The sequence below is a fragment of the Peromyscus leucopus genome, chromosome 4, assembly GCF_004664715.2.
Source record: "Peromyscus leucopus breed LL Stock chromosome 4, UCI_PerLeu_2.1, whole genome shotgun sequence".
Taxonomy (NCBI): domain Eukaryota; kingdom Metazoa; phylum Chordata; class Mammalia; order Rodentia; family Cricetidae; genus Peromyscus; species Peromyscus leucopus.
The window spans coordinates 122,593,433-122,605,930 of record NC_051066.1 but is presented as its reverse complement, the minus strand read 5'-3'; the positions used below and the strand labels follow the sequence as shown (position 1 = coordinate 122,605,930).

The window sequence follows — 12,498 nt, the reverse complement described above, 5'->3', positions numbered from 1 at the left end:
AAAGGGCTGTTTTGCAAGGAAGTTTTTAGATATGGACTTGACCAGAACACTTAGTTCAGGGTGGCTTATGTAACTAGATAGCATGAGTTGGTGACCACTCAAACCTGATCAGGTGAGAGTGCAGAGTGTACGGTGCTCCCTAAAATAGGTTCACTCCTGTGTATTGACTTAGGCCATTACCTAATCTTGATATAATGACTACTTTTGAATAAAGTTTTAATCAAGATACACAGTTAAGCCATCTGTGAGCATATGTGCTCAGAATGATCACTGCTAATAACTACTTAAAGTAGAAGGTAGGGGAAGGGCTTTAGGAGGTGAGAGGTCAAGCTTTGTATTTCCTCTAGGAATTTAGAGACAAGAAGATACTTGGAATCTTTTCCTTTTTCATAGTTTGTGGGAGCCCTGAGCTGGTTTTGTCACTGGTTGAATCCAGATCATCTCTAGTTCTCAGGGAATGTACAGGAAGTAGACTTAGCTGAGATGTAGCAGGAGGAGAGGTCAGGGTTTCACACCCGCTCCTTTTCCTGACTTCAGTGCCAGACCTATTTGGGGTTTATTAGATGTGTTGTTGTCGTGTCAGAGTTTGATATGACTCCAAGTCTTTCTCCATTGTAGAATTCAAGTATTCGCAAAATACAAATCAAAAGCACAGCCTCTGTGAGCAGAAGAAGAGGGAAGGTGGTGTTCCAGCTGGTGTTTTCCTCCTTGGCCCTTTGTCATCTTGTACCTTTACTGTTAGTTTTATGCCTGCCCTGCTGTCATGGCAACGGCGTGTTTCCCATTATGAACTGTGAACTCCCGGCTGGTTTCATGTGGGCCTCTGGGGCAACAACATTTCTTAGCTGGAGCATTAAATTTCTTAGTTGTGTAGAAATCTTATATATTTCTCTTAGGTTTTGGGAAAAAGTTTAGGAAGAGATGTAAATGACCACTTGTGTGACATTTTATTGGGTATAGAATTCATGTACATTGAAAAATTTGATAAGAAACCCAAGAAAATTCAAGGTGATTTTATTCTCTGTACTCACTGCTCAGAATTTCTCAAATTTCAGAGATTTGTTTCTTTCTAGGGTTTTTATACAGCACAAAACAAGATGTTATATGTAAGCTGGTTGGGTAATGTCTAAAGCTAAAAGTATTACATATTTATATATAGTTGTGTATTTATATATATTATAAAGTTATATATTTACAGTGATTTATGTGCTAATGTTTGATTGTTCACATTGTGATTTTAAAAGCCAGTTACTTCCTAATACTCTTAGCTCAAATCATAAACCTTAATTTAAATATTTAGATCTTTTCCCTTAAAATTTTAAAAGTTACATTTTCACTTGTTATCAAATTGATGCATCAAATCTTATAAGTTTGGTAGATTGAAATTTCCTCAACTACTCTCAGCCTGAAGTACTCATTTCAATTTCTAGTTCTAGCTTTAGTGTATCTGCCTTTTTATTTTACCTCATTTTGTAAAGCCCTGCTACTTAGGCTGTGATCAAAGTCTTTGTATACATTTAAGTTAAAATTTTATAAGTCAGTTGTTCTTGGATACTAAATCATCAAGTACAAATTTAGTTAAGTTCTTCTAAGTGCCTTCATGATTTATTAATATGAAAAATTCTCTTAAATATTTCAAGTGCCCTAATAATAAAACATAAAATTGCTTCCAATCTTTAAATGTAACCCTGAGGTTTATTAATATCCTTATTAGATCTACCTTCATCCAACAGAGGAGTGCCACAGTAACCTCCCTGGCCAACTTTCTGGCCCCAACTGTCCCTTCAACCTGATTTTTACCCTCATCTGAGCCCCCGAATCTTTATCTGTCTAGCATGGGATGCCTCTCTTTGGCTTATTCCTTTCTCTGCAGACTGTTTAAAGTCCTTCAGAGTGACAGCTTTATGTAAGTTGGTTCTTCAGCAGTCTGTTTCAACTATCTTTTAATTCAAATAGAATTAGTGTCAAAAAGAAAAACAGTCTCACAGTTAAAAATCAAACATTCAGCTGGATGTAATGTTTAATCATCTTTAATCCTGGCAGAGGCAAGTGGATCTCTATGAGCTCCAGGCCAACCTGGCCTGAATAATGAGTTCTAGGCCAGCCAGTGCTACATAGTAGCACCCTGTCTCACAAAACAAAACAAAACAAAACAAAACAAAAATCAAATATTGAAACTGTTGACAGAGATCTCGTGGTGGCCCCACTGTCTCCTCACGTTCCCTTCTGCTGTTGACAGAGAAGAAGAGGAGAAGTGTGGAACTGATCCCCCTCACTGCACGAATGGTGATGGGCCACCTGGTGAACCACCTGGGCCACTACCCACTGAGTGGGGGCCCCGCCGTGCTGCACAGCCTGGTCAGTGAGAACCATGACAACGCCCACGCGGAAGGTGCTGAGCTGTCCTCGGAGGTGTTCAGGAGCCCAAACCTGCAGCTCTTCGTATTTAATGATAGCACCCTCATCTCCTACCTGCAGACACCTGCAGGAGGACCAGATGGAGGGACTTCAGGGGCTTCCCTCTCAGATGTGAGAGTCATTGTAAGGGATATCTCAGGGAAGTACTCTTGGGATGGCAAGGTTTTATATGGACCTCTGGAAGGCCACTTGGCACCCAGTGGAAAGAATCCCTCATTTCAGATTTCTGGCTGGCATCAACACACATGCGGACCTCAGAAAGATTTGTCTCACAGTGAGGAAGGAGATGATGCGCTTGACAAACTACTTGAAAACATTGGCCATTCAAGCCCAGAATGCCTTTTACCATCACAACTAAATCTAAATGAGCCTTCCCCACCCCCATGTGGTATGAACTGTGACCAAGAGAAGGAGATCATTGAGGTCATCCTGCGCCAGAACATACAGGAAGATGAGTATCTTCAGAGGTGTAACTCTAATTCTGCAGTGAAGGTCACCAGCCAAGGGCAGCCCTCACCGGTGGAGCCCCGAGGACCCTTTTATTTCTGCAGGTTGTTGCTTGATGACCTGGGAATGAATTCCTGGGACAGAAGGTAACAGTGCTCTGAATGTTTTTTATTTTCATGTGAGGATTCTTCTTTTATCAATTTGAGGTTAAAGAATAAGAAATAGAGTTTTTTTTTTTGGATTTCAATATTTACAGATTATTTTTAGCTACTGGATTACAGCTAGAAATAAAATTGAATGTGCTATACTGGTATTCAGATTGAAATCCAAATACCTGTCAGTCATTTGAAAGCACATGAAGCATTGTTTTCCTTCTTGTGTCCCTGACCATTACTATTTCTATTTTCATACAAGATGCAAATGGACTACAAAGGTGAGTAAACCACTGTCTAGCCACAGGATTGTGAGGGATGTGAACTTGATTCACCTCAGACAAAGGACAGAGTAGCACAGGAGGCCAAGAGGAGTAATTTGATCCAATGGGCAATGTGGGCAGTGCTGGAAATCTCAGAGAAGAGGGTGGGTTTGAGCTGGACCTAATAGTGGAGTGGAGCTTTGGAGATAGGGTGGGGAAGAGATTCCCAGAGCCGACATTGAAAACAGACATAAATACACACACACACACACACACACACACACACACACACACACACACACACACACGGCATTCTGTTGACTGAAGAGCTTTCCAGTGTCACTAGAAGGCAATGGGATACAGTGGGATTGTTATGTCTCTGCATACTAAAGGGTATTGGAGCTCATTTTGAAGACTTCTGAATTAGTTGTTTTTCTTTTGCTATGATAAACCCCTATGAGTAAGGCAATTTATAGAAGAAAGAGTTTATTTTGGACATATGGTTCCAGATGCTTAGGGACCATAATGGCAGGAACAGCAGGTGGCAGACATGACAGCTGGACAACAGCTGAGAACTCACATCTGTTTGATAACAGGAAGCAGAGAGTGCACTGGAAATGTCACATGGCTTTTGAAATCTCAAAGCCTGCCCCCAGTGACGTACTCCCTCCAGCAAGGCCACATCTCCTAAACTTAACTAAACAAGATCACCAAACTGGGAAACAAGTATTCAAATGCCCAAGAATATGAGGGACATCTCATTCAAACAACTATGATATCTATCACAGTTTTTCAGTGAATGAGATAGTAGATGGATGGATGATGGTTGTCTTAGTTAGAGTCACTGTTATGTAAAGAGAGACCATGGCAATGGCAACTCTTATAAGGGAAAGCTTTTAATCAGGGCTGGCTTGCAGGTTCAGAGATTTTAGTCCATTGTCATGATGATGGGAAGCGTGGTGGCACACAGGTAGGCATGGTGCTGGAGAGGTGGCTTAGAGTCCGACATCTGGATCTTCAGGCAGCAGGAAGGGAGAGACACTGGGCCTGGCTTGAGCTTCTGAAACCCCAAAATCCACCCCCAATGACACATTTGCGCTAACAAGGCCACACCTACCCCAACAAGGACATAACCTTTTCATAGCTCTATTTCCTGTGAGCCTATTCAAGCTACCATAATGGCTATGTTTGGTAATGGGTTAGAAAGTAGCAAAGTTGGTCTGTGGTTACATGGATTTCTTCTCCCATCCTTTTTTTTCCTTTGTAGGAAGAATTTTCATTTGTTGAAGAAAAATTCAAAATTATTGAGAGAGCTAAAGAATCTGGACTCACGGCAGTGGTATGTGAAAGTATACTAAAATATCTTTCTCTGTCTATCTTTGTGAGCTCATGATATCAAATACAGTTTCAGGAAAGAAGGTACCTACAGAGACACCAGAGTATTTCTGTAGCCCCAAATCTGCTGATATTGACCTTGACTGAACATTTGGTGTTTTGGTTTTTTGTTTGTTTGTTTGTTTGTTTTTTGAGACAGCAACTCTGTTAAGTGGCCAGGCTGGCCTACAACAAACATACTCTGTAGCCCAAGTAGGCCTTGAACAAGTAATCCTTTAATTTAAAAACAAAAACAAAAAAAACCTCCCATACCTTGTTCTCTTTTAACTTCATGGCCTCTTTTTCATTAATTGTTGCTAGTGTGTGTGTGTGTGTGTGTGTGTGTGTGTGTGTGTATGTATGTACACTTAGATCAAATTCTCACTATATTTTATTCACTACATTTTTCTTTCATGTATATGTGTGTGTATACATACGTGCATGCATGCAGCCTACTGAGTCTATTTAGTGTTGTTTATACGTTTTATTGTGTTTAAGGGTGACCACTTTGGAGTGATTTCTGCAGTGGTTGCGCTGTATAGTCCCATCAGCAGTGAATAAAGCACCCTTAACCCAGGCATCCTATCCTGTATTTTCTTGATGATAGCCATTCTGACCGAGATGAGATAGAGTCTTAAAGCAGTTTTAATCGCCATTTCTGTGGTTGTTAAAGATGTTGGACACTTTTAAATTATTTAGAGGCCACTTATATTTCTTCTTTTAAGAACTATCCTGTTCATTAAACTATTTGTTGATCTGGGGTTTGATGTTTAATTTAGTATTCTTTATATATCCTATATATTAGGCCCTGTCTGACTTAGTTGTAAAAGTTTTTTGTTTTTTCTCATTCTGTAGCTCTCTCTTCAGGATGGTGATTTTTCCCCCTTGTTGTGCAAAAGCCTTTTGATTTTGTATGATCCCATTTGATAGTTCTGGAATTATTTCCTCTGTTATTAGCAAATCCCTGTCTGTTCTTTTGTCTTGAACTATTTTCTCTGGCAACTTCAATCTAATATGTACTTTAGTCCATCATGAATTGATTTTTATATAGGGTGAAAGATGGGGATCTAATTTCATTCTTCTACCTGTTAAATAGGCTGGTTCTCCCTTGTGTGTGTTTGGCACCATGGTCAAAATTAAATGGTTGCAACTAAATGGGTTTATTTTGGTTCTCATCCACTGGACTGCATGTATAACAACTGGTAAACTCCACCTGGAATTGAAAAAGCATATGTGGCAGACACACAGAGAAAAAGACCCTCTGCAGAGCAGAGCAGGGATCAGGAAGCTGAAAATCCAGCATCTGCTTGAGGTCTTGGGGTTTTAAATCCTCTAAGAGCGTTCTTCCCTACTTTAGGGCTGGTCACTTTGAAGATAGATAGGATGCTTGATTGGTCCACAACTGTTGTGTGGCATGTCGTGGTCCAGCCCTGAATTTGTTGAGCCAGCCCAACAGTAGTGGGTCTGATGGGAGGCAGCTGCCGGGCTCTTGTCTCAAGTCAGGAGGCTGAGGAAGAAGCTGGACATCTTGGAAATTCACTACCTTTATTACCTTGCTTCTCTCTCTGCCTCCTGGTCTCACCAAGGACTCAGCAGATAAAATCATATTAAACTTACTTATAGCTCTATGTCCTTTCACTCCTTTAGAAGCATTTAGAATTAAGATACATTAATTCATATGGACCATTATATAGGAATCAAAAGGCTATAGTTTTTTTTTTTTCTTTTCTACCTTCCCATGTATCTTTATCATCATTCATGGTTTCTTAGAGTCACACACATGTTGAAGCATGTACTTGTTTTGTATGTTTTCTGAATGTTAGGAATGTGCCAGGGTGGCTGTAGTGAGCCTCATTCCACCTGCAGAAGGTGATGTGAGGACCATTCCTCCTGGCAACTCTACTGCTTTGCAGAGTGGTAAGCATCTTAGTTTTGAGAAATAAAATTAAAAGAAAAGAAAATATACAAGTTTAGATGATTCATTTATGGTTGTAATTGAAGAAAGAACCCATCCTTGGGGCAGATCCTGCAACTCCATTGGTATTTTAAATGGCTTCATTTCTTGATTCAAGTAAAGCTTAATTTGAATTTCAAAAATGTTTAAAAAGTGCTTTCGACCCTGCCATTTCTGTTGAGTCTTTCTCTCCTTGCTCTCTGCAGGACAGAGACTGGGCCCTCTGGAAATTCCATGAGGGGTTTCTGCAGGGCTCGGGCACTCGTTTCACTCACTCCTGCCCTTCAGTGCTAAACAAACAATCATTTAGACCCCAAACCCAGCTTTTCCAGCACACGCTGAATTATTCCTGCTTCTCCAGTGTTAAGTGAATGCACTGGTATCTTGTAATTGTAGCCAATTTGTTGAATGTTAATGCACTTTAGTTGCATGAGGTGCAATTGAATTAGCTCCCTGGGGTGCTGTTGCAGTAAAATATGGCTTTGGGTAGCTGATTGGCAATCTTCTGCCCTTTGATTAACCTTCACTTAAAGCCCCAACTCTTGGACTTAGGTCGTCTTGGCCTGTAAATGCACATCAATTTATTTCATGGGAAAGGGTATTTTTCAAGATTGCCTTTTGAAAACCTGAACTAAGTCTGATGGCTCTTTACCTGTGAGAAATGTAGCTTATGCTATATAGATTGATCTGATACCAAGCAGAACACACCTTGTCCCCCAACTTTCAGGACATTTCCATTTATTTCCGGTATCAGTTTATATCACTGTTGTTGGAGAACAGTGCCTTCTTCACATGTTCTGAGAAAAAATAGTCTTGCAGCTAGGGTCTTTATACTGTGTGTGATGGCTGGACATACAAATCACTGTGAGCTTTCTTGCCACTGTGTGGTGAAGGAAATGGTAAAGTCATGTTTTTCTTTGTTTGGTTCTTAAAACCTGACAGCACAAGAAAATGGAACTATTCTGGTCTGTTCCTAGTAAGTAAGAAAGAAAAAAGATGCATTCAAATGAGGGAAGCTGTGTTGTTGATTTTATGTGTGTTCCTGAATTACCTGCTCCTTCATGCACTGGTTGTGCAGCTTGTAGATATGAAGTGCTGTTGATGTTGTAATTACCATTTCAAAAGCCTGGCGCTAATAAGGCCAGGCACAGTGTCTGCATCTTAGCAGGCTCTCTGCAGTGCTAATATTTTGGAGGATGTGAAATTTGATGAATGTTTACAACTAAAGGTCACCTTTCCTCACACCCACATCAGTCAGTCCTTCATTTGAGCTTAGCCCTCTGTGTTCCTACACTGAGTAAATGAGGACTCAAGGACCCAGAATGGAAAAATCTTGGCCTTTTAAGGATAAAACACTGGTGTGTTTCAGATAAACCTGTGGTTGTTTTTTTGTATGTCAGGTCTATAGAACAGAGAAAAATTGAATGCTAAGGACTTTTAACTATGTAGAGAGAATTTCAGAAAGAAATCAAGTAATTATGCTTTTGTTCTTTTGTTGAAGCAACCTTTTAGGTAAAGGTTAGGATGTCTGCTATCATCTAAGCTGCCAAATTATTACAGCTCCTGTGATAAGCCAATCATATTGTAGGGGACCTTTCTTGTTGTCCCTTGCCTGTTTCTCAGGGCAGTTAATGATATGGCGATTCCTAGACTCCTTAAGGTCCATCACTACCAGAAAGAAAAGTCCACCCTCTTGACAGCACCTCTGTGCATTTCCTGAAGTGGTGGCAGCTGTGCTGTTTGTTTACAGGTTCACATTGAGAGTTCTTTTTCTTCTCTTTCTGTACTTTGTGATTCTTCTTCACATATACTTATTTTACGAGAATGATGGGGGATGAATAGCTAGCTAATGAATAGGAGAAAATGCTCCTCCTGTGATTTATGGACCTTTTTAGTTGAGCTTCAGTTAGCTTTATTTAATAAGTAGAAAAAGAACCATGAAGAAGGAAATATTTGAGAATTTGTTAAAATATGGAGTCCAGATCTACCAATTTGAATGTCTAATCATATTACAGTATTGAGATATTAAACAATTAGACAATAGAAACATTTCCGTGTTGTTGAAGCACTTGATGCTTTTTCCTATGCCATTTTTCATGATGTAATGTGAATATGAGAAGGGTGGGGCTGCCCCGGAAGTGGGGATCTAATTCTTTTACCATTGAGGCTATGATAGAATAAAGCTCATGGACAATGGTGCTGTTGAATAAGGGGTTCTTGATTAAGCTGCATCTGAACAACAGTTGAGCTTTTATCTCCAAACTGTCACCAAATTGCTTGATAGGGTTTCCAGTTATTCTGTTACTTTACTCCTGTATCATTTGTAAAAGTGTTGATTACACATTCACATATACTGTCATGTATCTCGTTAGTTTAACAGCCTAGCTGAGCTCATCCTATGCACCAAATACTATACTGGATATGGAAAAGAAAAGATGGACAGGTCTCCTTTCTTCAAAGTGAATATTACGTTTATATGATTTAACAGGAGACTGCGACAAATCTATCACAGAGCAAGCAAATAGAGAGTTTATATATCCTAAAGTCTTCCTAGAACAACTGTCCACTATATTTGGTGCCCTCAGAATAGTCAGAACATGTCCTTTCACAAAGAAAATACCTAACTGTTTCCATTTCTCATAAGGTCTTAGCATGCCTCATCGCCCCAGTCTTGAAACTACTTATATCCTTTCCTCAAAGTAGAGAAAATGAAATGTAGATTACCTAGTTAGAATGCATGTCTACTTGAAATGCTTTGGAGCAGTGGTTCTTAACCTTGCTAATGCTGTGACCCTTTAATACAGTTTTTCATGTTGTGGTCACCCCAACCATAAAATTATTTTGTTGCTACTTTATAACTGTAATTTTGCTACGGTTATGAATGGGAATGTAAATATGTGATATGCAGGATATTTGATATGGGACACCTGTGAAAGGGACATTTGACCCCAAAGGGTTACAACTCACAGGTTGAGAACCATTGCTTTAGAAGATAATGTTCTTCACCAAGCATGGCAAGAACCTGATGGATGATGTGCTCTGATATCTGCTGTTTTAGTGTCTCCAATGTCTGAGGTGTAGTCTCCTGCCTCATTAACCTTTGTCTCCTTTCAACCACCTCTGCCAAGCAGATGATACCGTAATAACATCGGCCTTACTAGGGGGCTTCCAGAATGCAAATAGGGTCTTGCATTAACCACCTTAGAATAGTGACTGACCCCTAGTGAGTGCCATTAGGAGTCATGCTGGCAGTAACAGTAAAATAAAACTTTATATATCAATTCTAACTCCTTTAAATTTCAACCTTTACAGCCGTGAGACACACAAGATAGCAGTGTTTTACATTGCTGAAGGGCAAGAAGATAAGTGTTCCATCTTAGCCAATGAAAGAGGAAGCCAAGCATATGAAGACTTTGTTGCTGGTCTTGGATGGGAGGTAAATAACCTCATTCATTGTGTGGTTACCGACTGACAGTATTTAGAGCAGACATGAGTTGTGTGTGTTCTTAGGTATATTTTTACATTCACATGTAGCATGCATGGAGTTCTTGAAGAATGTATTGACCTTAAAATCTGTTTGCTCCTTTTCAATATTCTATCTGGGGACTTTTGCTTCTCCTTAATATCTTTTCATTTGCTTTGCATCAGAACTGGATGGGCTCAGCTAGCCATGGGTGGCAGTTTGTGGCAAAAGAAGACACATGTGGCCACTGGGAACTTGAGAAAAAAAAGGAGTGACTCGATAGATGAAAAGGGAATGAGGACTAGATAAAGTGAGAAACTGGAACTAGGGTGTAGTTGATTGCCACTGCAGTTCCCTCATGCACAACTCCAGGATGAGTGACAAGGATTGGGTTTCTTTGCTGAAAGATAAACTAATGGATAACACACAGACACATACCTGCATCATATGTATGGAAATCTAGAGGAGAGTATATCCCTAGACTCTGAAAAGAAGCGAGATTAGTCCAAATAGAAATCAAGGTCAATAAAATACTGGGTTTTTTTCTTCCTCTTACTTTTGGTTTCTCAGTTGGCTGAGTTCATCTGGGTTAGGAAAGCTTTGGCTACATAAGAGCAACTTTTCTTCAAGAGTCCAGTCTTGGCAAGGGCCTCCTTGCAGATGGCATCAGGACAGAGCACATCAAGATCAAGTCCGTGCTCCTTCCAGAAAGTCGGAGAGCTATTGCACTTGCAGTGAAACACTATTGTTAATAAAGTTAGAGTACATTTGTTACTTAACTTATGTATCGTTTTTTGAACCAGCCAAGGTCAAAGAAACAACTAGAAGAGAGTTGGGAGTGTACCTCAGTAGTAGAGCACTTGCCTAGCATACTCAAGGCCCCAAGTTCCATCCCTAGAATCACAGAAAAAGAAAACAGAAGTGTGCCTAGAATATTAATTCAGATTGAATGTTGGGCATATTTGGAACAGAGTTTTCTATTCCATGTTTGTTAAAATGGACATTTATTGAAAAAAATAATAGTTTATGGCAATTTAAAAACTGTTTGTTAAAATGGACATTTATTGAAAAAATAATAGTTTATGGCAATTTAAAAACTTAGATCTAATCACTGAGAAGGAAACATCTGTAGACTGATGGCAGTGGTGTGAACTCAAGCAACCTTTTGAAAGGCACATGCTGGGGATCAAAGCCAGGTCCTCGCACGTGCCACACAAGCACTGTACTGCTGGGGCAGACAGTCCTTAAATTTTGATAGTGATTTTCCTATAGTAGGATTTCAAACCAGTTTCATTTCTGATGTTCTTCATTTCTGTTTTCAAAATTTTAATTTTGTATAACTTACGTTTATTTGTAATCAGAAAGAAATATATTAGAATAAAAACAGTTTGTGTTTTCAACTCATATTTCTGCCTAATGAACAGCACAGCTTCCTTTGACCCTCACCTTTTCCTGTGACCTTCATCAGGTGGATCTCTCAACCCACTGTGGGTTCATGGGTGGTCTTCAGCGCAATGGCAGCACAGGACAGACGGCCCCTTACTATGCTACCTCGACTGTGGAAGTCATTTTCCACGTTTCCACTCGGATGCCATCAGATTCAGATGATTCACTCACCAAAAAGGTAAGGTGGCTCCTTGGGGACAGCACCTGGCTGCCTTCATGTGCAAGTGAGGCTCTCTGGGTCTGGATGTGACCAAGCCCTGGTACAAACTGGGGCTGCTTTCCCCAGGCCTCAAAGTCAGTGTCGCTCTTCCCCCAGCTACAGTTGTGTTGAATCTAAAATACCAACAAAGCACCATCTTAAGTCCTGAGCTTAAAGACTGGGAAGAAGAAGAGCCTGCAGTGTGGCTACTTTGGGATCTTCTTCCATGTTAGTTACCTGAGAGAAAATGTTTTTACCTCACAGATTGCTAAGGCCGCAATGCATAATGGCTGTTCTGACAAAAAGTACTGGTAAAGCTCTAGGAAAGCGTCCTCCCCACACCCCAAGATTGCTAGGGTGAGCTGCCAGCTTTGGCAAAGTGACCTGAAGATGTGTTGCTGCACAGATGTCCCACCTGGTCTGCTTCCCCTTTGCTGTCCCTCACCTTCCACCCTATGGGTGGTTTCCTCTGAAGTTCAAAGGAAACCTTATGCTCCCAGAGGAACTCCACCAAGGAGACAGGACCCTGAACTCCCTAGCCTGCAGCATGTTTACTTGAAGGGGCTCTGGTTTTGGATGAGGAACACATTAATGGGAGAAAAGGTCGTCGGGTAAGAAAACCACTGCTGTAAGTTTCTAGAAGAGAGGAGCATCCTAGAACAGTGGTGACTTGGCTGCCTCTGTGGGCTAGTAGGTGACAGAGCCTGCACTCCCAGTTCACATCCACCCCTCCAGCAGCGCAGACAAGGAACCGAGGGCAGGACCTCAAGTGCTGGCTAAGG

At 40.6% G+C, this 12,498-nt stretch overlaps 1 protein-coding gene across 2 annotated transcripts in view; it reads left to right on the top strand.

Moving 5' to 3' along the window:
* Positions 1 to 12,498, top strand: part of Ralgapa2 (Ral GTPase activating protein catalytic subunit alpha 2) — a 273,441-nt gene that overhangs the window by 171,890 nt on the left and 89,053 nt on the right. For both annotated transcript variants that reach the window (XM_037205268.1, XM_028881854.2), the window contains 4 exons: positions 2,240 to 3,011; positions 4,548 to 4,619; positions 9,921 to 10,044; positions 11,540 to 11,695. In XM_037205268.1, coding sequence (XP_037061163.1) covers positions 2,240 to 3,011; positions 4,548 to 4,619; positions 9,921 to 10,044; positions 11,540 to 11,695 — 1,124 coding nt within the window. The remainder of the gene's footprint in view (positions 1 to 2,239; positions 3,012 to 4,547; positions 4,620 to 9,920; positions 10,045 to 11,539; positions 11,696 to 12,498) is intronic.